General features: G+C 42.7%; 1 protein-coding gene across 1 annotated transcript; it reads left to right on the forward strand.

The window, feature by feature from the left end:
• Positions 1-12,449: 12,449 nt before the first annotated feature.
• Positions 12,450-24,529, forward strand: LOC141025493 (LEAF RUST 10 DISEASE-RESISTANCE LOCUS RECEPTOR-LIKE PROTEIN KINASE-like 2.3). Its single transcript, XM_073500858.1, has 14 exons — positions 12,450-12,653; positions 13,749-14,222; positions 14,816-15,190; positions 16,516-17,558; positions 18,519-18,728; positions 18,801-19,098; positions 19,822-19,976; positions 20,153-20,254; positions 20,322-20,428; positions 20,503-21,157; positions 21,575-21,858; positions 21,938-22,047; positions 22,135-22,188; positions 24,156-24,529. Exons 1-4 carry the CDS (start codon positions 12,614-12,616, stop codon positions 17,553-17,555), a joined length of 1,929 nt encoding a protein of 642 aa, XP_073356959.1. The 5' UTR covers positions 12,450-12,613; the 3' UTR covers positions 17,556-17,558; positions 18,519-18,728; positions 18,801-19,098; positions 19,822-19,976; positions 20,153-20,254; positions 20,322-20,428; positions 20,503-21,157; positions 21,575-21,858; positions 21,938-22,047; positions 22,135-22,188; positions 24,156-24,529.
• The last annotated feature ends 604 nt before the right edge of the window (positions 24,530-25,133 follow it).

Here is a 25,133-nt window from a genome sequence, read left to right on the forward strand (position 1 = left end):
CGGCTTCGACAGACTATGTCGCGGGGTTGATTCAAGATGGTGCACACATGAGAGAGCTTGAAGTCGACGGGGCGCGGGGTAGCATGGCCAGCTACATGGAGTCATGTTGAAGGTGAAGCTGGAGTCTGATGGATGACTACACTCTGTGCTGATGGAGGGGCTATGACGTAAGAATTCGGACAGTCGAAGCCTATTTCAGCGGGATAGCGAGAGACACATGGTTCAGACTAGTTACCAGTGGTCTGATGGAGACGTGATACTCGACATCGGTTAGTGATGATCGATGGTTCTCTGCAGTGGGGGTTAAGTGGTGTGGGTTCGCGACCCTTGAGACTCGATCGGGACAGCAGAGGCTCGACGCGGTGATAGCGGCGAGGTATGCGGTAAGCACGGGACACAACGACAGGCCAAGGCACTAGTGGTCAGACATGTGGTCAGACAAAGTGTGCAGGGGTGCTGAAGCAGTGTTGGAGAGTACCGGATTCTAGTTGGTGACTGGTCTATCGGTGCCGGTTGATGGACAGGAGTTGACCATGGAGAATCTGAGAAAGTCGCGGAAAGTCTGAAATTGTCAAAAGCTGAGAGAGTACATGGCCGTATATTCTGTGGTTTTCAGTGCACATGGCAAAGTGCGGATGACAAATACAGAAGGAGGCGGAGTGCTATAGTTGTGGGACATGCCAGAGACTATCCGGAATAAGGACGAGACAACTGTGAATTTGACTCATGATGACAAAGGGCGACGGTGAAATTTCTTCAAGTTTTAGACAAGGAATCAAGAAAGAGCAGTGACGTTGAGTTTAGGTAACTCCTATATGTAGCATCCAATATGTAAGTTGTTCACTTTCATGCAGACAGTGGTCGGTGTGTGATGGCGTTGAGTGGATACTCCAGAAATTGGGAGCCCAAAGTAGAGTAATGAAGAACTTAATTTTTGCTCGAGTGCTGACTGTGAAGAGGACGAGAAGGGACTACAGTTGCAGGTGGAGTCACATGGAGTCTAGGAGTAGCAGCAGTGCTCATGGTGTATCTCAAGTGCAATGTACATGGAAGTTCGATGCATGGATGAATTCAAGGTGCTGGAGAATATTCGCCAAGGTAGAGTTGTTAGAGTTGTGTCGAATATTATTGTAAAAGATAGGTTACAGTTGGACTTGGTTTTTTAAACTGTGTGTAGACATGGTAGGAGTTGTGTCCTAATAGGACACTTGTATCCTAGGCCTCTCATATATATCGAGAGTAGACACACGATGTAACCTATGCCAACATAATAACACAGGCACACAGGGGGAGCCGGCGGCGTCTGCCGGCGCCCGGATGGCTGGTGTGCGGTATTGTAGCGGTGTCACGGGGAGGAGCGCCCGTAGTCGGGCCCCAGGATGTAGCCATGATGGTGAACATCGTTAACAAATCTTGGTGACGTGCTTGTCTGATTGCTTGGTCCTCGGGATATCCCTCTAGTAGCAGCACAAAGAAAGAGGAAGAACGGCAACCGAAAATCATACCGACGAAAAAGGAAAAATCTTTGTCTTCACACAACCACCACCCATCCAAGGCCTAAACCGGTCAGTAGACCTCCAGACACCATAGCCCGCGACCTCAACGAAACCCGGGGATCTTCGACCCCGCTGGCTCCTAGACGAATGCAAGAGCCCCACCTAATCGCGAACGGAGCCCGAGGAAACTTATTCAGACGCGATGCCGCCGCAACAGCCTCGACATCATCTCCTTCAACACTAACCCTATTGAGAACCCATCCGATGCACAGCTCCGAGGTTCCCCCTCCCTCCCGCTATCGGAGTGGCCGGCGAAGGGAGAGGGAACCAGTGGCAGCGCCGACGGCACTCGAACGTGGTCGCCTCCTTTTGTCTGTGTACGAGTAGCAATGTGGACATGAGTCGTCCATCCTATTTTAGCTAGGTAGTGCGTCTACACGTTCCAGATTTTGGAAGCTTCTAATTCTTGGTTTTTAGTTTTCTTTTTTTTCATTTATCTGTTCATTTTCCTTGATTTTTTGAGGATTTTTTCTTTTAAAAAAAGTTTAGAAAATTTCAGAAGTGGTCGTGCTTAAAAGAAAAAATCTTCCTTTTAGGGGAAAAATCAAGATCTCAAAAAATCAGAATTTTTAAAATTGTTCAAAAAACTTAAAAAAATTTGTTCACAAAACATTTTCTAGAAAATGCGCATGTTTTTCATAAAAATGTTGTAAAAGTGGCAAAAAATGTTTATTTTTCTTAAAATTAAATAGTTTTCGTGTTTGTTTTTGAAACCATAATAATTTTCCCGTTTTTATAGAAAAGAAAGTAAAAAAACATCCTTAAAACAAGTAAAATTAAAAAGATCTAGTTAAATCACTAAATACCAGCGGACGACAATGTCACTGCTAGCGGACGGAATGGTCCGACCCATAGCGGACGTTCTATGATTCATTCCGTCATTTTGACGCACAGAGTGTCTTATAGGAGCTCTCCTCGCGAAGAGCAGTGAATAGGGCCACTGACTCTGTACATTTTAAAACCAAGCTGATAGAAACCAAATCGAGCCTATTTTTCTTTGGTTAATACGATTTTTTATTTATGGTATGGTATAGAATCTAGATAAGGATGAAGAGGGACCTTGGGCGGCGCATGGACATCACACGAAACGTGTCACCAGGGAGTGTCAAAACCGTTGTTTGTTGGAAAAGTCCAAAATAAACCTTAATTTGTAGGCGAAAGCTAAATCGAGCCTGAACTTCTAATCCTCGAAATCAGCACACCAAACAATCTGATCCCCGTCTATTTTAAACCTAGAGCGTGTTTACAGGGATTGTCAACGTGGCATCAGATTTCAAAACATGTTCCACATTTTCTTGAAATTTTCAATCATTTTGAAATCAGAATATTCCTAAAAGCATAAGAATTCCAATTTTTTTTGCAAAAATGTGAACAACTTTTTGGAATTATGAACAGTTTTTGAAACCTGAATAAAATTTAAAGTGCAAAAAAACTTTCAAAATTTGTTCCAAGTTTTTAAAAAATTAGAAAGTGTTCGCATTTTAAAATTTTGCTCAGGTTTCAAAATTTATTCACATTTTTTAAAAAACTTTATGTTTAAAAATGTTCATGTTTTAAAAAATTGTTCTCAGTTAAATTTTTTGTTCATGTTTAAAAATTTGTTAGCGTTTAAACAATGGTTCATGTTTATAAAATGTCCGGGGATTTCAAAAATGCTTCATGTTTTCCAAATTTGTTGTTGCTTTTCAAAAAATGTTCATAATTCCAAAAGTTGTCCACAACTTTGCAAAAATGTTTCTAAATTGAAATATTGTTTTTTTGTTTCAAGAATATTTGGATTCAGTATTGTTGATAATTTTCAAGAAAATGTTTTTGAATTTCGACACCATGTTGTGTGCTTAAATATTTTCGCGCTTCTCATTTATCACCAACAGTCATCAGTTAGAGTGGTTAGCCGGAGTTGTTCAGCAGCGTTAGATCACAAGTGTGATTCCCTGTGAGTCTTACATTTTTCGGTATTTTCAAGCCGCGCACTACATAAAAGAAAAACTCAATTCGCCCTGGTGGGGCGGCCAAGTTGCCTCCTGCCGCACCCAATGATCTCTGCTGCCACCTCGACAATCCCTTCGAAAACCCACTCAGGGTTTAAACTAGGCCGGAATAAGAGTTCAGTGTGCTGATTTCAGGGATTAAAAGTTTGGGGTTCAATTTAGCAATCGTTTACAAGTTTAAGGTTTGTTTCTGATTTTTTTTCCTTAGATCTTTGCCTCAATCTAACAGCGCGCGAGCGACCTGCGGAGGGTTCGGCCGGTCGACCGGACCGAATCGTTTCCCTTATTCTTTTTTTTTTGTGGTGTCTGCGACATCGTTTCCCTTAATCAAGTTGTGCGTTTTCGACGTCGACTGGTCGCTCATTTTTTGTTTCGATCCCAATCTTTCTTGGCAAGAAAAGTTGAACTCAGAAAAGGTTGAAAGTTGGCATGGTATCATAATTTCACCCACATAGCATGTGCAAAAAAGTACAGAGGGTTACCGTAAAAACTGGATGCACTTCGTGTACAAAATGGACAATCTCTTTCGAAGTATCAGGGTTTCGGACGAAAACTCATCTGTTACAAAGGCATTTCATTTTTTAAATAACCTAAGCATTAACAAATTGAATATAATGATAAAACACACTAATATTAAACATAAAAAAAAAGAATCACTGAAAAATCTATTTTCAAAGTTAAGTTATTCACAAACTAGTGATTCACACAAATTTCAAATATTTCAAAATTTAAACTATTCAAATTTGTAAACTACCCGCACTAACAGAAAGTTTGTAATTTTTTGTACCTAAAGCAAAAATATTCACAAAAAAACTCTAAATACAGCAAAAAAACAAATCAAAAATAAATAAAGCAAAAAAAATAAAGCAAAAAAAAAAGAAAATTAAAAAGCCCACCTACTGGGCCAGAGCGGCCTGCATACGACTAGAAACCCAACCTGTAGTTGGGCCAGGATGCAGGCCCGCAAGCCCAGTAGGCCCACATGCAGAGTAGGAGAGGTAGGCCCAGAAGGCCTACTTTTGAGAGGAGCTCAAAGCAGTGCCCGCGCCGGGGCTTATAAACTGGTCTGGGCGCTCCTCAACTAGCGAGATGGGACTAAACTTCTGCGCCCCTCGCCTGGCAGCGCACACCCTTTAGTACCGGGTCGTGGCTCCAACCGGTACTAAAGGGGGGTCTTTAGTACCGGTTGGTGCCACCACCCGGTACTAAAGGGGGGCACTTCCCGCCGCTTGGCCTGGCCAAAACAGACCTTTAGTATCGGTTGGTGGCTTCAACCGGTACTAAAAGGTGTGTTCTATATAAGAAAACACTTCAAATTTTTTTTCAGTTTCTCATCTCTCCCTCTGCTTCTTTCTCCTCTGCCCCGTCGCTGTCCGTCGCCGGCCCGGCCGTCCCCGTCCCCGTCGTCCTCGTCGCCGCGCCCCGCCCCGTCGTCCCGTCGTCCCCGCCCGGCCCGTCCCCGTCCCCGTCGTCGCCGCCCCGTCCCCATCCCCGTCGTCACCGCCCGTCTCCGTCCCCGTCGCTGCCCCCCGTTGCCGCGCCTCGCCGGTGAGCTCCTGCCCCGGCCGCCATGTCCACACACACATTTTATTTTTTTGACATTTCCATCATTTTCTTTTAGTTATTTTAAAACTGAAAAGGCGATCCAGGGGGTGCAAAGAAAGTTAGTAATGGCGCACCTTCATAAAGTGCGCCATTACTATGTGTATGACTTGGTCAAAGTTAGTAATGGCGCACTTTGTGTAGGTGCGCCATTACTAAGTTTGACATAGTAATGGCGCACCTATGCAAAGTGCGCCATTACTAAGTTTGACGCAGTCATACACATAGTAATGGCGCACTTTGTACATGTGCACCATTACTATGTCAATTAGTAATGGCACGCTATCATGTGGTGCGCCACTGCTAATAATTTTTTTTTCAAAACTAGTAATGGCGCACCACACATCAGATGCGCCATTAGTAATATGTCAATAATGGCGCACCTGTATGTGGTGCGCCATTAATGTCCATATTAGCTATAGCCCTTTTCCTAGTAGTGACATGTATGACATCATAATCTCCGCACTGGTCCACCTCCTCCTTCGACATTGGCATAGTTTCAGACTCATACGTCTTTACTGTTGCCAACTTGTCGGTTTTTTATATTTATTTATTTTGTTAAATTATTCATTTGTGGTTGCGTGCATCTTAGCTATAGAGGCACATCCGACAATGCACAAGTCAGCTCAAGCTACATCTAGCAACACTATATCTCGTCAATAGATAATAGCATCTATAGCAGATTCCCTATCCTAAAATTTCAAAATGTATTCCTCATCCAAAAAAAACTATTTTCAGGGGATTATACTTTTCTTCATCTAGCAAGTTCCCTATAGCTTTATCTCTCAAAAAATTATTTTGCCAATCGATTCAAACCTTTGCTCAAATAATTGAAACAAATTCATCACATTTCAAAGCAACATAAACTATTCAATGCACCACAGCATAATTGAACTACGAGCATAGATAAAGTCCAACTGATCCATCAAACAACTAAACATAACCATAATTTGTGCTAAAAGGTACTGAATGAATGAGTTCGTTGAAAAAACCAAACACATGGTGGACAAAAAGATCATAGTTCACATACGAACATTCTTTTGTAAAAGTGAACAACTTTTGAAAATGCAAACAATCTATGAATATTTTCCGAAATCTTGAACAATTTTGAAATTAAAAACATTTTCTGAAAACATGGAGAATTGTTGATTTTTTTGGAATAGCGAATCATTTTAGAAATGTCAACCATTTTCTGAAAATCTGAACAATTTTTAAAATTATGAACATTTTTAGAAATTATGAGTATTTTTCTTAGAAAATGCAATTAAAAAAAAATTAACATGTTTTGAGAATATGTGAGTTTTGGGGAAAATTATAAAAGAATAAGAAAATAAAAAAAACATAAACACAAGTAAAGTAAGCTAATGTGAAAAAATGCTCAAGGAACCTTCTAGAAGGTTCTAAAACCGGTAAAAACCTAAGCCGGCCCATATCTTGATGTTCGCTCGGTCGCATGTACGTCTTGTCAACAGTTTGCAAGGTGGCGAATAGGGAATTCCGGCTAAGCAAGCGACGCTAAATCCTGCGCCCTCTGCACCCGCTATAGTACAATAGTGCTGCGATCCAAACGGGGGACGTCCTGCTTAATTGTACACTGCAGTAACCACCCCGCCATCCCCAACTGGACGTGCTAGCTTTCATCTTTTTATGTCTTTTCTTCGTTAATTTTTCTTTTGTTTTTATTTCGTTTTTTGTTTTTATTTTTCTTCTTCCTGGGTTTGACAAACGTTTTTTTTTCAAATTCGATGAACTTTTTCCAAATTTAAAGAACTTTTTTTCCAATCCGATGAACTTTTTTAAGATTGGTGAAATTTTTTCAAAATCGATGAACTGTTTTTCAAATCTATGGTATTTTTTAAAAAGTGATGAAGTTTTCCCAATTTCATGAACTTTTTTCCGAAATTTGATGCAAAAATCAATGAACTTCTCCAAATCGAGGAACTGTTTTTCAAATTTGATGATTTTTTTTTTGAAAAGTTAACACAGTCAACTGCAAAGCGGTCAAACGTTTAATGGTCAACACAGTCAACTCAATTGAACGATCAAAGCGGTCAATTGAACTGAACGAGCGAGTTTCTTTTTGTGGAGCGATCGAAGGAAGGAGAGCTCCTCCTTGGCGCCTTCAGCGCCCGCTGGCGATTCCAGCGCCCACTGTGTCACTAGCATGGGCCTGGCCCAGCAGCGAACGCTGGCTGCTGCCGCTCGCTTGATCGCTGGCTATCGCTGCCCGCTCGATCGCTGGCTCCCGCTTGATCTTTTTTTCTTCATTCTAAAAATGCTACAGTACAGACTATTTTTCTTAGAAAAAACCGGTTTGCTACTGTATGTACACTTGTCTTAGAAAAAAGTTCATCAACTTTAAAAATAAGTTCATTGAATTTGAAAAAAAAAATCATCGTGTTTCAAAAAAGTTCATCGAGTTTGAAAAAAGTTCATCGAGTTTCAAAAAAGTTCATCGAGTTTGAGAAAAAGTTCATCGAGCTTCAAAAAAGTTCATCGAGCTTCAAAAAAGTTCATCGAGTTTGAGAAAAAGTTCATCGAGCTCAAAAACTGTTCATCGAGTTTGAAAAAAGTTCACCGAGTTAGAAAAAAGTTCATCGAGATTTTAAAAAAGTTCATTGATTTTAAAAAAAGTTCATCGAATTTGAGAAAAAGTTCACCAAAATTTGAAATATAAATTTCATCGAATTTGAGAAAAAGTTCATAGATTTTGCATCAAACCCAGGAAGAAAGAGAAAAAAGAAAAACGGAAAATGGAAAAAGGAAAAAGGAAAAAGGAAAAAAGAAAAGACAAGGAAGAAAAGAACAAGAAAGATGCACGTAACCACATTACGCTTGCTAGCGTGGTGGTTAGTGATGTGTGCTGCTGAAGCAGGAGGTTGCTTGTTCGAATCCCGGTTCACCCGCTTTTCTTTTGCTTCGCGATTTTTGCGGGAAGCAAAACGGGCCGGCCCAAAAACGCGACGCGAGGAGAGGGGGGTATGCGCCCGATTGCGGGAACAACTAAAACGGGCGAGGCGCCAAATAGGATTTAGCTGAAGGAAGGGATCGATCCAGATAAGTGGGCCGGCCCAAGTGAGCTTGGACATAAGCGCCATGAGGCAAAAGCAGTGCATAAGGCACCAATGAAGAGGACTCGCAAGCGACACGCGTTCGGAGGCGAGAGTGGTTCATGGGCTGGCCCGACATGTTAGGCGAGCAATATTAACGCTCATCAGTACTACCTCTATATACCATTTTTTATTCAATTTGCATGGGATTCAGGTAGCACCGCGAGTGCCATCGATAAACCATCTTTTGTTCGTCGATGACAGCCTGTTGGTCTTCAAGGCAAACGATATGGGTGCTACAGAGGGAACCTAGTTCTGTACATATACTATCAAGCAACAGGGCAACGAATCAATTACTCGAGGTCTTCAATTTTCTTCAGTAAAGGGTTGTCGGATACCACACGCCAAGAAATAAAGTCTCTCCTCAACGTCCCAAATGAAACCTTGGGCGAGAACTAATTGGGCATGCCGTCCGACATTGGAAATTCCAAGAACGGGGCCTTCAAGTATCTAAAGGACCGATTATGGAGTAAGATTCAGGGCATGTCCAGTCCCAGAGGTGCAAGCCATGGAAGCAGCGTGAGGTCCAATCCTATGCCCGAGAGGTTCATATATCTCAGGCTCTCCCAAGATCACAATAAATTTGAAGGATGGCCATCACTTTGGATATCCAACAAATTCGAACAGAGATCAAGTGCTCCAGATGCTCCAAAGAAAATAGGGATAGACGCCTGTTAAATATGTTTTCCGGCCATGGTATTGCTGATCACAAATCGACTCATTATTTCCATGTTGGAGCTCCAGGACATGTCCAGTCCGGTTGCTGCACCGGACACCGCTCCACTAGCAGTAGTCGCTGCCTTTCCGCCACGAGACGCTGCTCTGGGCCATGGAGAGAACCGCTGCTACCGGACCTCTAGGTGCGTCAGATATGCATGAATGGGCAGGATCAATTGACCAATCTATTTCAATATACCCCCTTGAAACGTTTGCATCTAGCCCCTGAAAACATCATGTCTTTGCAACTTACTCTCCACGTCCAATGGATTAGCATATAGGCAGGCCAGCAAATTGACATATACCCCCTTGAAACGGTTGCATCTAGCCGCTGGAAACATCATGTCTTTGCATCGAGTAAAGTATATATAGCCAGCGTCATAGAACATTGTTCTGAATCAAAAGAGCCGGAGAGCATTTCACAGCCAATTGGCATATGTGTGAGATAAACCAAGAAAAGTAGCTTTCCTGACTGTGAAAAGATAAACAACAAACTCACTGAATACAACATGTGCGTGAATGGGTGTTGCAAAATCTCTTTTCACAAACTAGGTGCTTGACTAAAACAAACAAATATAGTCACTTTCAGTGCAATCAAGAAGCAATATTTAATTTCTCCGAAGTTCCGAAGTTCTAAATTTTAAGTTTCAAAGAAGAGCAGATTGCTTAACACTTCTTTGGAACTGAGTGGCCATTCTAGAGGAAGCTGTACACAATTGTATGAAATGTTTCAGAGAAACAAAAGTAAACTGCAAATCGATGTTTGGCCATCACCCTATTGTAAAATTGGGGATGCGTTGACAATACTGTCCATGGGTAGAAACAAAGGCAAACTGCTAACCGATGTTCGGCCTCTCCTTCTCTCTTATTGAGCATCAATATCTCTAAACCACAGTCGGCCATGTCCTAGAACCAAGTGACCGAGGTGAGAGGTAAAAACATAATCAAAATGATCAAAATGATATGCTCAGGACTATGATCAAAATATAAAACATGTCAACCCTTAAAATACCAAATCAATAGTATTAGATTTATCATGAAATATATTTTCATATGATATGTGTACTATTCCTACATGTTGTAGATATAGATAATTTTCTCTGTAGTTTCGGTTAAAATTTATGAAGTTTGATTTTTCCTGAAAGTCAATGCGCAATATATGACGGAAAAGGTAGCTTCCTCGATGGCTCCATGGTGCGATGTGATTATTGCCGTCCGATGTCATGCATGAATCGCAGAAATTTGCCAACGTGGCCTGACATGAGAGAATCATTCGCTCCCTTGTGTTTCATGCGCGACACGTTCATCACCGTCAGATTTGCTAGACTCCACCTTCTTGGATCTTCTAGTCACAAACAATTTTCAAAGAGAAACACGGATTGAAAGAAAGAATGGATGCTTGTATTTTGATAATTTGTTCAGGCTTATATACTGTCTGAACAGTCGTTTACAATGTCAGTTGTTACATGTTTCCATCCTACGGAAGAGGTAAACTGCCATACACAATGTTTGGACAAAGTAGGTCTTCCAACTGCTGGTAGTTTAGCCTAAAGATAACGCTAATTGTCTATTAGCCTAATGCTAACTACCCATGACAATTTTGACCAACAGATAGCCAACACCACGTCATCCCCTTTCCATCTCGTTCGGATTCGTCGCTATCTTGAAGCCTATGCTCTACAATATGTTTACCGTGGTAGGTAGGGGAGATTCTACAACAACTCTCATCGCTCGCTCGGGGATTGGCTACGAGCTACATCATGCGTGAGACTTCCCTGAGAAAGCACATATTGGGGGGTATTAGGGGTGTTGATTTCGGATGAGGAAATTTGAAGCCTCACTGGACTACAATCTATCTGACGCCAACATCTACGCGTGAGATTTTCCATGAGAAAGCACATATTGGGGGGATTAGAAAAAATGTTTATAATATAAAAACTATATAGAAAATAAAATATGCCAAATGAAAAAAATCAGGAAGAAAGAAAAAAGAAGGAAAACCAAAGCCAAAATACGACACAGGAAAAAGAGGAAAAAACTCATCAGCAGCCAACGACCGAGAATAACACAGCGAACCCACGCGTACATATCCTAAAAAAAGACGCCGATAAGTGCCACACGTGTGGGCGTTAGGGGGGCTGCCCACACATTTTGTGTGGTGTATAAGAGGAACAGCCCACACACCCACGTGTGGGCAAAAAAAGTAATGCCCACACACCTCTTTTTTCCCTCCCGACCCCTCTCACACGCGTGCGTGTGGGCGAAATAGATAACGCCCACACGCCCCGTACGTCAGGCCTCGTACCTCGTGGTCCCGCATGCCCGCGTGACAGTCACCGCGCGTCCTGCAGTTGCCATGGTCCAGACCCTCGTCCATGTTCGTTTAACTGCAGTTGCCATGTCGCTGAACTTCGGTTGCCATGTCAGACAACTACAGTTGCCATGGTGCTCAACTGCAGTTGTCATGTATGATCTGATCTACTGTAGTTGCCATGATTTCAAAACTTTAGGAGTTGCCACCCACTAAACACTAGCAGTTGCCATGTAGCACTACAAGAAGGCATGGCAAAAAAACATGTTCGGGTAAAAAAGAGAGTTGCCATGTGCTCACAAGCACGCTAGGGCAGTTGCCATGTAAAAGAAAGAGTTGCCATCTGCTTACGTGCACGCTACGGCAGTTGCCATGTACCATGCAAAAACACATGGCAACTCGGGTAAAAAAGAGTTGCCATCTGCTTACAAGCAAAGCTAGGGCAGTTGTCATATACCTGCAGAAACACATGGCAACTACCAGCTTTGGGTGTGGGCTAGGAGACGGGCGTGTGGGCGAAGTGATAAACGCCCACACACCAGCCCCCGTGTGGTGAAAAAAGGACGTGTGGGCGACCGGATGAATGCCCACACACCAGCTTAGTCCTACGTGGCACACAAAAACTGCTAAAACGCGCCAAGATTCGTGCAGAATTGGTTGGACGAGGATCCATGCGTGTGGGCGAGTTGCCAGACGCCCACACGTGTGGGCGTTAACATTTTCGTAAAAAAAAAGAAGAACCCACGTGTACATGACCGGCCCACCTTCCTCCGCTGCGAGCGATGAGAGTTGTTGGGGCATAGACGCGACTGCTTGACGCCCGCCAATGCCCCCAACAACCCCAGCCGCAACCACGATTCCGCCGCCGCCGCCGAGCTCTTCACTTCGGGCACCGCTGCTGCTGCGAGGCGACACTATGAGGATTTTGACGATGTTGCCATGCCAGATGCCGCAAGCATGGTGCCGTGCAGTCGATGAGAGCGAGAGGGAGGCACGGCCGCACGGGTAGTGATGCACGATGCGTGCGTGAGCATTGCCCAAGGTTGATAGAGGGTCACGCCTCACGCGGCTACTGATTATTTCATATCTACAGCCGGCTGGCGCCTAGCGCCGGCCAACGCGGCCGAACACCGAACGTCCGCGTTCTCCCACCTGCTCCCTTGTTTCTGCCAAGTCTCTTTCTCCTACCAAACTCCCACCATAGGTTGAGTCATAGCAGAGAGGAAAAGAAAGCAGACACAAATTCGCAGCGCGGCGCGGCTCCGGCTTCCTGTAAACGTAGCCAGGTGTCGCCGGCGCCGGTCCTTACCGCCGCCGCGCCAGGAGATGATGCTGCCCGGGCATGCCTTGTGCCGCGCTGAACAAGGTAAGCCAGACTCCCCTTATCTGAGCTCACTCCAAGGTTGCGTTGCAACACCGGGACCCGTGCTTGATGTCTTGTTTGCTTTGCTTCGTTAGAGAATCTCCAACAGATGCGCTAGATTAGCCGCGCGCTGAAAAAAACGACTATATTGCGTGATCGAAACTGGCGCTCGAGCAGACAAACCTGTTGGAAAGTCGGACTTTGCTTAGCGTTTCTGTGGGGGTGTGAGGTGACGGCAATTCAGTGTTCGCCGTGGTGGCTGTTCTAGGATCTTCGTTGCCCCGCTTGTTCACTGTCCAAATCGTTTGGAGCTCGGTTGGGAGTCGTGGGAATGGTGGAGGTGAGTAGCTCCTGCGCTGCCCTTGCTTTGCTGTGTAGCGGGAGCCTAATCAGGGAATGCTTCAAGAGCTTAGAATTGTCTCATGCCATGAACCCGTGTCTTTGATGGAACATTTGCACTATATTTTCTTGCCCGTTCTTATTAAATAGCCCTGCTTCAGTACTCCCGCCGTTAAAAAATACTTGTCGTGGTTTTAGTTAGCTCAAAAGATCCGTTGCTCATTGGTGGAACACTTCACTGTATTTTTTTAACCGTTCTTATCAAATAGTGCTGCTTCAGTAGGTAGATCTGTTTCTAGAGAGAACTAGTTAATTATTGGCTTAATAAGGAATGCTTTGGAGGCAATCGAGACGATAAGTATTCTGAGTGTCCTTAATTCACCATCGCTTTGAGATAAACATAAGTGTGTCTGTTCTGTACTTAAAAAAAAAGTCTGTACTCTAGCCTCATTTCGCATCAACTCAGTTAAATTAAAAGTATGTACTCTAGCCTCATTTCGCATCAACTCAGTTAAATTGCATTAGTGGTAGATGGTCTTGAAAACATTTCGACCTGACTAGTTAGAAAGGCAGGTTGTGTATTACTCCCTCCGTCCCATAATATAAGAGCGCTTTTGACACTAATGGGCCATGCGGACCATGGGCTGTTCACACTAATTCTGTAGATATGTGAGTTCATATCAATTAGTTGCACTTCTCAGCATACCCCTATCTTAATTAAGATGATGCTGATTGGTTGGTTGTACTGTTTCTTGGCAGGACTGTTTGAAGATGCTCCAAGGAAACTTTTATTTAATTTCTTGGTCGTTATATTGGCTCTGGAATTTATCAATAAGGCTGATTTGATTGCCAAAACATCGGCTCTAAAGGCTGACACTCACACTCCTATTATGTCTGCTTCACAAGAATGGAGTTCAGTTCGGCCCATGGTATCCCAAACCAAAGTTGTCACAAGTATTGCAATGAGTCAGCATAGACAAAAGAAGCCATATTCATCACCATCAGCTCTATCATCTGTGCACTCTCCTATCTCTGCGCCGAGCTATAGCTCCATCTCGGGTGCTTCTGAACTCTCTTTTGATTCACTGGACCTGTTCGATCCTTCGATGCAGCACAACAGGCGCTCAGCAGAAGAGGTTCCTGCTCATGTGGATGCTGACCTCCCTGATGCAGCTTCGAATACTAGTACAGCTCCTTCTGGAGTGGTGCAGCCCCCACTATCTCCATACGATGGTAACTTTTCAAGTTTTCCTAGATCCTGAAATAATTTAATTCCAAATGATTTCATCATGTCAAACATGACTACAAATTACATAAAAGGTGATACTTGTGTATTTTAATCTAATCTGCATCTTCCTCATTTGGGAAAGTAGCACCATGTGACTGATCGTAATATCAATTGTCTTACCCATAGTTTTAAATAGCACGCTATGCCTCTTAGCGGCGGACCTTTTCTAAACGCTATAGCGCGCTATTTAAAATGTGTGTTCATGTATTTGGACCAAAGTGCCTTAGCACAGTACCTCTTCTAAACGCTATAGCGTGTTATAACAGAGCTATATCGCGCTATTTAAAACCACTCTTACCTGGCTGTAAATTATATAAGCTTGTTAGCTTTTATTAGTTCAAGCATAATGTTTTGATCCATCATTTTGGAATGGTGACTGATGAAATGGTTGGTAGCAGTTTCATAAATAATCAATGGTGATGGATAACATTTGACATCAATCATAGATACTTATGTATGTTAGTACACCCTGATATTTGCTCTAGATGCGCTGTCGTACAGTCAAATATGTTATATAATTCACTCTCTGTTTCACTAGGCTGTTGTGCTCCGAACATGGTACAGAGACGAGGTAGCGAGAACTGCCATTGTGTTTACCCGGTAAGAGTTGTGCTCTTTCTTCACAATGTTTCCTTGAATTCAAATTGGAGCAACGAATTTCTTGAGGAGCTTGCGTCACATCTCAACTTGCGGGTTACTCAGTTTGAGATTGTAAATTTCTATGTTGTTGGAACTTCTGGGCTAAATATGACAATGGACATAGCTCCCCACACTGGAAATAGCTTCTCATCCGAACAAGTTACTGCGATGAATTATTCTCTTAGCCTGCATACAATTCGGATCAATCCAGTACTGATTGGGGACTACAATCATCTTGATCTAGTGTGGTTCAGGCCATTGGCTCCAGCTCCTGGTAATCCTTTGACACCTTGACATTCTTCTATGTGTTACAAAGCTGTAGATCTTTTAGTGTCTAATTAAGGTAGAGAAACTGGAATTCCACTTCATTTAGTTCTCTTTTAATTATGTCCGATTGTCGACTGCTTGAACCTTGAACCACCAACTTGTCCATTCTATCTGTCAGATGCAAACTCAAACAATCCTCGATGACACATCTTACTACTCATCCGGTTTGAAGATCTTGCTACTCATTCGAGCATTTCTGATCGCTGTAAATCAAGCCTGTCAGATCTAACTATGAATCGTCAGTTCCCTCACGTTTCTTCAGGTGTGGCAATGCCTGTAATTTGAATAAAGTTGTTCAGGTTAGTGGTTAAACTGAAACCCATCTTGAACCAGGAACCTTGCCTCGGACTACTTGTTCTCGACTTAGTTGGCACTGGAAACTTGAACCAATTTATTTCTGGCGAACACCCACATAGATGGATTTAACTGATTTATTCACGGGACTGCTCGACAGGAACCACCTTATGGTTGTGGGCAAGACATATCCATATGAATGATGTGTGTTGAACTGCTTAGCATATTGACAGCAAACAAATCCATCCGTGGCTGATAATATCATCTGTTTAGCACCGTGACCTATTCAGAAGTAGATCATCAACATCTTCTCCTGTGAACACTAGTTAAGTTGTGTTCGTCACTTGACAGTATTCGCTTACACATTGGCATTGACTATTCTGACCTGAAATTGCCGATGACACCTGAACAATCACACCAATCTGATCTCAAAACGAATTCATCACCACTAATCCTAAAACTGACAAGAGGCTTCCCTATTGGTCACTATAAGATCAACTTCAAGTGATGATCTTTTCTTGAGAAAATAAGAACTGGCCCTTATTTTTCATGTATAAACTTATCTCTCTCAGAGGTTAATGGTTATGCATAGAAAACAACGGCCTTTCTTATTCTAGAGAAAACAACAGTGGTTGTTCCTGTAACAGAAATTACTAATGTGCTAGACTAGTAGATGAATAGCAAGTTAATTCTGTTCAAATGTGTACGATAAACAAAAGGAATATATTTGTCCGTCCTTTAACAAGCTCTGCTTCAATTGTATGTATTTAGTAGTTGTGTCCAGTTTATTTGAAAAGTGCACGAGTTCTTGACACACTGGTTAATTCTGGAGTTTATGACGCATATACAAATAGGTTTGCCAAAAGGGTCTTTAACTAGAATATTTCCACACATTTTGCAAGATGCAATCACTAACTAGAAGATTGTAGAAGTTACTTCCCCGTTTGATGCCTTTTCCCCTCCAAAATTTTGATGCAGATGCAATAGCAGGCAGCTCGAGCGTACTTATGCTTCTTTTTGCATTTTGGTTGGGCTACAGGAAGTACGGATCCAAAAGGAAATCAAAGGAGAGAGCAAAGATTGAGTCCATCCTACAAAAGAATGGAACTGTCCATTTGAAACGGTACACTTATGCCCAAGTGAAAAGAATAACGAGATCTTTTGCTGAAAAGCTAGGTCAAGGTGGATTTGGTGCTGTTTACAGAGGCGACCTCTTTGATGGTCGTCAGATAGCAGTCAAAATACTCAAGGACTACAAGACTGATGGGGAGGATTTCATCAATGAGGTAGCTAGCATTAGTAGAACTTCTCACGTTAACGTTCTTAATCTCTTAGGATTTTGCTTGGAAGGATCTAAAAGGGCATTAATTTATGACTATATGCCTAATGGTTCACTTGAAAAGTATGCCTTCAAGGATGGCTCTAAAGGTGGAAATACTTTAGGTTGGGAAAAATTATTTGATATAGCAGTGGGCATTGCTCGAGGACTTGAATATCTCCACAGAGGATGCAATACCCGCATGGTGCATTTTGATATCAAGCCCCACAACATTCTATTGGATCAAAATTTCTGTCCAAAGATTTCTGATTTTGGACTAGCCAAGCAGTGCCTCAATAAAGAAAGTGTTATTTCCATTGGTGGTGCAAGAGGAACAATAGGCTATATAGCCCCCGAGGTTTATTCGAAGCAATTTGGAACAGTAAGTACTAAGTCTGATGTTTACAGTTATGGAATGATGGTTCTTGAGATGGTTGGGGCAAGGGACAAGAATATCAGCCAAAATAGTGAATCTACCAGCCAATATTTCCCACAATGGATTTATGAACATTTAGATGAATATTGTCTTAGTGCTTCCGAGATAAATGGAGGGACCTCAGAGATTGTAAGGAAGATGATAGTGGTAGGGAGGTGCATACAGTTGAGTCCTACAGATCGTCCAACAATGACTAGAGTTGTCGAGATGCTTGAAGGGAGCACAACTAACATCGAATTGCCACCAACGGTGCTCTTGAGTTGATAGGTTTGTATTGTTCTCCGGCACTTGCTCAAGTATTGCATAATTTGTGAGAAAGATTGGAAATTTTTAATTCTTAAATGATGGACTGAAAATTTAAAGACTTCCGAGTGCCATTTGTGTGTATGCAGTGGGGATTCCACCAAATTATTGACCGAGTGTGACCATATTTGTGGAGACATATTCTAATTGGGCCTAGCAATTGGCAGCTCATGACGGGCGTGAGGGCGTGTGCACGTTTTTTTTCTTCTTTTTTCTCCTGGTTTTGTTGTTTTTCTATTTTTATTATAAATTTTCCTCTCGGTAGTGTTTTTTAGAAAATTTGATTACTTTTAAATATACAAACTTTTTTAATTTATCATATATTTCTAATTCGTGAAAATTTCTTAAAATTTTGTGATTTTTAAAATTCGTAAACACTTTTGCAAATTCCTGAGTATTTTATTTTTTTGAACATTATTCCAAATCTGTCATAATTTTGAAAATTTATGAATCTTTTAAATCCGTGAATTTTTTATTTCACCAACTTTTTCAAAACTGAAAATGATAAAAGATAGCATTCTTTTCCAAGCCAGCAGGAGTGAACCAGAGGATTGTGGGCCGTGGCCCGTGCCCATTTTTGTGGCAACCTGGCCCTTAAAGCGCAAAATAGGAGCATTTTCTATTTACCGCGCATTGCGACTTAATATCGAGTCTTACATAGAGCCTACGAGCGAGTGGCTGGACTGGGCCATCTCAGTTTTGGTTTTTTTAGAAAGCATGCTTGTATTCAAATCATCAAATCTCTACTTCTAATGGACGAGTTGGTTGAATAGTCCCCCCACTTTCGTCTGGTTTTTTTTCGACTGGTTTTTTTCGTCCCACCTTCGTCTGGTTTTTTTTCGTCGTTTTTTTTTCGTCTGGTTTTTCTTTCGTATCTCACCCCGCACGTAAAACTAACCTCAATCTCGATCTGTTTCATCTCAGCCTCCAGCCCCGAGAGGAGCCGCCGCCGCCGCCGAGAGGAGACGCCCCAGCCCCGAGAGGAGCCACCGCCGCCGAGAGGAGACGCCCCAACCCCGAGAGGATCCGCCGCCGCCGGGGAACGAGGTCGCCGCCGCCTCCCTCGCCCGCGGCCATGATGATCGATCTGGCGTGGGCGCCGCAGATCACCCTCTGGTCCATGGCCTCGACCAGGTACGAATCCCTCCTCCACTTTTTCTGGTTTGGTTATTTCCGCATCTTGATCTGATTCGGGCGTGTGTGCAGTTTGCTATGATCTGGCGACGGGATGCAAGGAGAAGCTGCTGCGGTTTCAAGGGGCCGTGAGGATGCCCACCATGAAGGCGTGTCTGGGATGATGGAGGTGATATCCAGGCCCTGCTGATATCGGCCAGGTCCCCGATGCCGTCGACTGGCGGCGGCCACCGTGTCCTCTTCCATGGCGTCGGCGGGGCCTTCCCCTGCCAAGCGCAGCGGCTCCTTGGCTGGATCACCGTCGCACACCTCGCCGGCGTGGTCGGCAAGATCTGCATCTCGATCCTCGCCACTCTCCATCCTCTTGCAGGTAATAGGCTTTCCGCCCCCTCTTTTATCTCCCGCGTTCTCGTGTGCACGGATTGTGAGCGTGAAGGAATATTTCTCTTCTATTTCATGGTGCTGCTGTGCTCCTTCTGCCTTCACACTGCACATATATAGATTCTTCAAAGGAATTGGATGCTGATAATATCAACTTAGTTCCCTGAATGTGATATATATATATATATTCTTCCCTCCCTTTGAATTGATTGCCCCAAACAATATATCTCTGGTTGACAGTCATGGCCTATTATTATTGTTGTTAATTTACAACACTCTGCGCTGTATTGTCCAATCATGGTCCAAACTTAAACCTTGGCTGTGGATTCATTGTATGTACCATATGCTGTTCATAGCTACAAAATTGCAATCTCTTGAAAATGTTCTTGAATACAGTAATTTTTTTGTCACATAACCCATATGCTGATGATAAAGTTTGTTGTATGAGCTTGTGGCATACTGATCCGACAGGTGGCAGGTATGCGTTCAGATGTTGCAGCTCTAAGGAAGGGTAGTATATGGCACATGGCTTTGTGGGTTGTTCGACAAGAAGTGTTTTGGGCATATTCGAAAGGCAATCTTGTCAAAATTGTACATCGATTTTCTTATTCCGCCATCAGCTTCTATTGATATGAGCGATACAAAAAGTTCAGCACTGAATTTTAGTATGTTAACTTGCAAGATTTCTCGTGACTATTTTTTTTTGTTATAGGTTTATAAATTTCGAAATATAGTTGCAGCTTCACGGAATGGACGGCCCAAATTATGTTAGTGTCTATATGTTTACTTGGTGGTGGTCTAGCGTGAGTGACACCTGCATCTGTAACTTACCCATTGGATGTTGTTCGAAATCACCTGACAACACAGGTGATGCTTTTCTTCCTTTTGTGATTTGTGAATAACACTAAGCCAATCAATCAATCAATATAACTTCCAGTTAGAACTTAGAGCATCTTTACCTAACGCTTTCATGCAATGCAGCTTTACAGACCAAAGGAACAGGTTTTAGTAAGCTAAACTTTCATGTCTATAAAATTCTGCAGAAAACCACTAGGTATTACAAGGGCATCTTTCACACGTTGTCTACAATTTGTAGAGAAGAGAGTGGTAGAGGATTGTATAAAGGCCTTTGGTCCACCTTATTGGTAAGCCGTCTGCTTCTACTGAGAATTGTTTTTTAGTTGACTTCCCAGTAACTTTTATGAGTTACAGGGAGTTGGACCTGATATATCAATCAACGTTTATGTATATGAATCCCTGAGGTCTCATTGGCAAATGGAAAGTTGAATGTCAAACTGTGCGACCAATGATTTGCTATGGTACCTCCCTCTTCTCTCTTCTATGAACCCTATAACACACGTCTCAAATCTTAATTTCTTTTATCCTATTGCAGGTTAATTCCAGTTGGCTGTGTTAACCTACAGTAATCAATCAAGTCAACAAATATAACAATGATACTTTGTCTTCTGATTTTTGGTGGTGATTTTTTTTGTGACTGAACTAACAGGAGCTGAAGCATGTGTTCTTATTTTTTTATATGACTAGATGCATATGAACTGAAGCTCCATAATTTTCTTTTCAAGTCGACATTGGTGGCAACCAATACAATTAGCGTTATTTACAACCAATGAAGTCTTATAATTTTCTTTCTTAGAAATATACAGTGACACTGACTATCATTTAGTAGCTCTACCGGCACTAGCCAAAAACAATAATATTTATTTATTTAACCACCAAATAGAACAATAGGTTATTCTGCATTATGGGTACACAAATCACAACACTATATTTCAGCTGTAGAAATCTGTGTGGATGCCTGCTGATATTTTAAGCCTACATATTGCCGATTTGGTTTGAGGAATGCTTGAAGCATAATTTACTCCCTAATGTGCAAATAGCAGTATCATTTTTTGTCAAGAAACTGAGAAGACGGAAGAGAGTTGGTGTTGTCAGTGTGGTGAGCCTATGCGGCAACCACAAGGCTGAAGTCTGCTTTGATCGTTGTTCAAGATTTGAGCTTTGGCTCCGGTTTTGATAGCTCTATATCAGTGAGTTTAGTACAGTAACTATTTTAAGTATCTTTACTGTGCATAGTTGCATACATTTTATTCATGGATTAGTCTTGGTAATATTAACATTTGAAAAGCAATTTTTGTGTGACCATTTTTTCATCTTAGTATCTCCATCTACCAGCAAAAGGCAACGTGCACAAACCTGTATTTAACATGCAACATGAGATAGTGTGCATCGAAACTATGCTTATGTTTGTGACATTCATGTGGCATCTCATGCAGATAGATTTTATTATCCATTTCTGTAGCATGCAATGTTTATTTTCTTCTTTTGGTCCATAATCCCTCCTCAAAGAAATATAAGAGTGTTTAGATCACTAAAGAAGTGATCTAAACGCTCTTATATTTCTTTACATAGGGAGTACATGTCATGATTGTTGGATACACATGCAGACTTTCAGCGAGTTTTTGTTCTCGGACTTGGGATCCACAGTCCAAAGTTGATTGGTGGATCAAGTGAACTTGGTGCATCTCCATTCAAGCTGGTGTACAATTACCAGCCTGCTTGTTTAGCGCAGTCTCCACAATCATACAAGCAAATGAGCATCTGTGGTGGCTTTGGGCGCGTGTTTGAGGCTGGTCCGGTATTTAGATCAGAAAAATCAAACACTCACAGGCATCTGTGTGAGTTTATTGGGTTGGATGCAGAAATGGAGATTAAGAAGCACTACTTTGAGGCAAGGAAGATTTGGAGGAAATAATTCTTTAGTTTGTCTATTGAAGCGATGCTGACCAAGTACTGATTTTTGTTTTCAGGTTTGTGATATCATAGATTGCTAATTGTAGCAATATTCAAACACCCAAATGAAAATTGTCAGAAGGAACTCGAGACAATAAATAGGCAGTATCCATTTGAACCTCTGAAGGTAAGACATTACTCCTTACTGTTTTGTGTTGTTATATGTGTGCTTTTGCTTAATTTACTGTCTCAACTTCTTCTAATTTATATACAGTACCTAGAGAAAACGTTGAAGCTAACGTACGAGGAAGGGATTAAAATGCTCAAGGTACTAACATGTACTTTTATGTATGTCTATGATATCATTATTGTGGCGTTGTATACAATATGCTCTTTTTTGTTGTTCTCACAGTATGATCGATACTAGAACTTAATAGCCCAATTATATTGCATGAAAGGCCTTTGTTGGAAATGATAAAACAGCTAGACAGTGAAATGCCGACCAGCCCCATGTCACTCCATCCCCATGGGCGACCCTAAGCCCGGCGACCCCCACCCTCCTCCCCTCACCGTCGCCGAGCGGGCGGCGGCGGGGACAGTTCCTTTTCTCCGCGGTTGTGTCCTCCATGAGTTGGGGAGCTCATGGGGCGGGCGGCAAGCGGAGGGCGACGGCCAGCGCGGTGTCGTGCCTCTTGCGTCGGCGGATGTGGTGAGGTGGGTGGCCTAGGAGGCGTGGGCGACTCGGTTGCTGGGGCAGCTGCCCGGGAGCGGGCTCGAAGGCTCAGATCATGGCGGTCCCGATCTGTCCGCTCCGGCCATGGGGCTGGCCGTTGGATACTGTGACATGGGCATGGTTGGGCTGCGTCCAGGCCGTGCTTACTGCGTGAGCTTTGGCTTTCGTGGTGTATCTGAGGCTCGGTTGTGTTGTGTTGTGCGTTGGTGTTGACTCGCCTCCATGTTGGTCGTGCGGATCGATCGAAGGGCTCTCGGAACTGGTGGTCATGGTTTGCTGCTGCCCGTATAGCGTGGTCTTGGCTTGCTCTCGATCCGCGGTGGCTGAGTTCCTTCCTCGGGGCTGGGTTAGGTCGAGGGGCTTAGGACGAAAGTCTTGGTTTGATGGGCGTTGAAGGATACCAGCGACCATGGCGTTGTAGCTCCCTCCTCTTTGGAGTTGTCATCGATGAGTTCCTCCTCTTCACTAGACCATGGCTTGCTGGTTTTAAGGGTTGCCGTGGGGGTTGTTGGTGTGGGCGGCCATCTCCTGAGGTCTGCCAGCTGTTGTGGGTAACTCTGGGCGAAATCTTAAGTCTTCGAAGGGGTCGATGACCGCGACTTACTTTGTCCGTGTCAACAAACAATTCGAAATACCTCGACTTTTTCAGAACAGGTCCGAGTCAAATAGCAATGATTCGAAGCACTTCTTTTTCCATTACACTATTTCAGAAACCTAATGACTCGATTGTATGGATATGGAAAATACAGGATTTCCGATCCTAGCGGGAAAAGGAGGGAAACGGCGGCGCCCTTGGGCGTCGTTATCCTTCTTGAAGGCATCTCGGAAGAGTTCATCCACTCATCTCTGGGGTGTGGGCAAGTTGGTGGTATAGTTTCGAGTTGGCTGATGTCGGAATTGTTGTTTCTTTTTTGTTTCTCTTCTTTTTTCGGGGCTTTGCACAATTTTCCCTTTTAAATCGCGTGGTTTTCGGCCTTGTTTTCCTCATAAACAGGGCCATTCTGTAATTTTATTTTCCTCTCTTAATGAATTGGGCAAAGCTCCTGCCTTTCTCCTAAAAAAGGCCTTTGTTGGGTAGACAATACATCTACATATAACAACTGTGCAGACTACAAATGTTTTCCCCATTCCTTCCCAAATTAGAAAAGGTATAATTAAGTTCAATGACATGTGGGTTTACCAAGGTAACCAATCAAGCTAAACTGGATTAGCATTTTTTTCTACTCCCTCCGTCGTAAAATATAAGAGCGTTTTTGACACTATACTAGAGTCAAAAACACTCTTATATTATGGGACGGAGGGAGTAACTTCTATGAATGCCACACAAATTGTAATGGTAATTTCTATACATGTGTGTGATTTTGCAGCATACCAATGAAGCCTTAAAAATAACTTGGATTGGTAAAAAGTAAAATTAGACGGTGGGAGCTGTGTGAGTACGCAAGTTGTACCTTGTCGATTTTGATGACAAGAAGTCTCTCTATGAGGGCATCCATAGCTTGATGATTTTGCACCTCTAAGATTGCCTTTAATGATTTTCTGTTTGCCTTTATATATTGCAGGTTTCATTCTGGAATCCTCTAGGCAGGGTGCTTGCAATCCCCTACATCTCGGCTGCAACAAAAAAGACCCAACGAGGCTGTTGTTTCAAGCTCAGACCCTCTTCATTGCACGCGGTGCTAGAAGGAGAACTGGGTTGTGGTGGTGTTGCTGGTCGTTTTCCTTTTTACTTTTGCACTTTGGCCATCATAAACGACACAGGCTTGCTCCCCGGATGGATCTCTTTCTCTCCCTGGATCTTTTAAACAGGTGTTGTGATTAAAATTGTGATAAATCAGTGTTCATCACTATTCTTTTTGGACTTGAATAGATCTATGTCTAAATTACACATAATGTGTAGGAGAAAATTACTATAGCTGGACTTTCATGTCTTTCTTGAATCCATGGCAAAGCATAGTCACCTTAGTACTATGTTGCTTTGCACATGTCTTCTCATGGCCTTATTAAAGATCTTGTTTCCATGGCTTTAAACACAAGATGATATTTTTGTAGCATATTTCATATAAGTTTTCCTCCTATAAGGCTATAATTTCAAATTCAAGCCCACCCAACACACAAAGTTTCTATCTTCTTATTTTCTATACAAGTAGTAGCTTGCGCAGCGGTGGTGTTGATGAACGACACCCAATGCAGAGGCGGCAGTTACCATAGGGAAGAGGTCAAGAACATCTAGCTCTTGTGGTGTTCCTCCTCATTGTTGTCATCGCCATCAACAGCAACAATGACGACCGGCTCATGGGACGGCTACTAGAGAGGGAGCGAGGAAGGGGGAGACAGATCTTTCAGGTACAATGGTACGACAACCATGTTTTGAAATATCAATGAGATTTGGTGCTAAGTTAGCATCGTGTTTTATCCAATCTATCAAACACCATAAGTTTCATGTCGAATGTGTTGTAGAAATATGTTCTTCCATAAATATGGTTTTAGTCCTTCATATTTTAGTATCGTTGTAAATTTATCCATTCACATATCACTCT

The sequence above is a fragment of the Aegilops tauschii genome, chromosome 6, assembly GCF_002575655.3.
Source record: "Aegilops tauschii subsp. strangulata cultivar AL8/78 chromosome 6, Aet v6.0, whole genome shotgun sequence".
Taxonomy (NCBI): Eukaryota; Viridiplantae; Streptophyta; class Magnoliopsida; order Poales; family Poaceae; genus Aegilops; species Aegilops tauschii.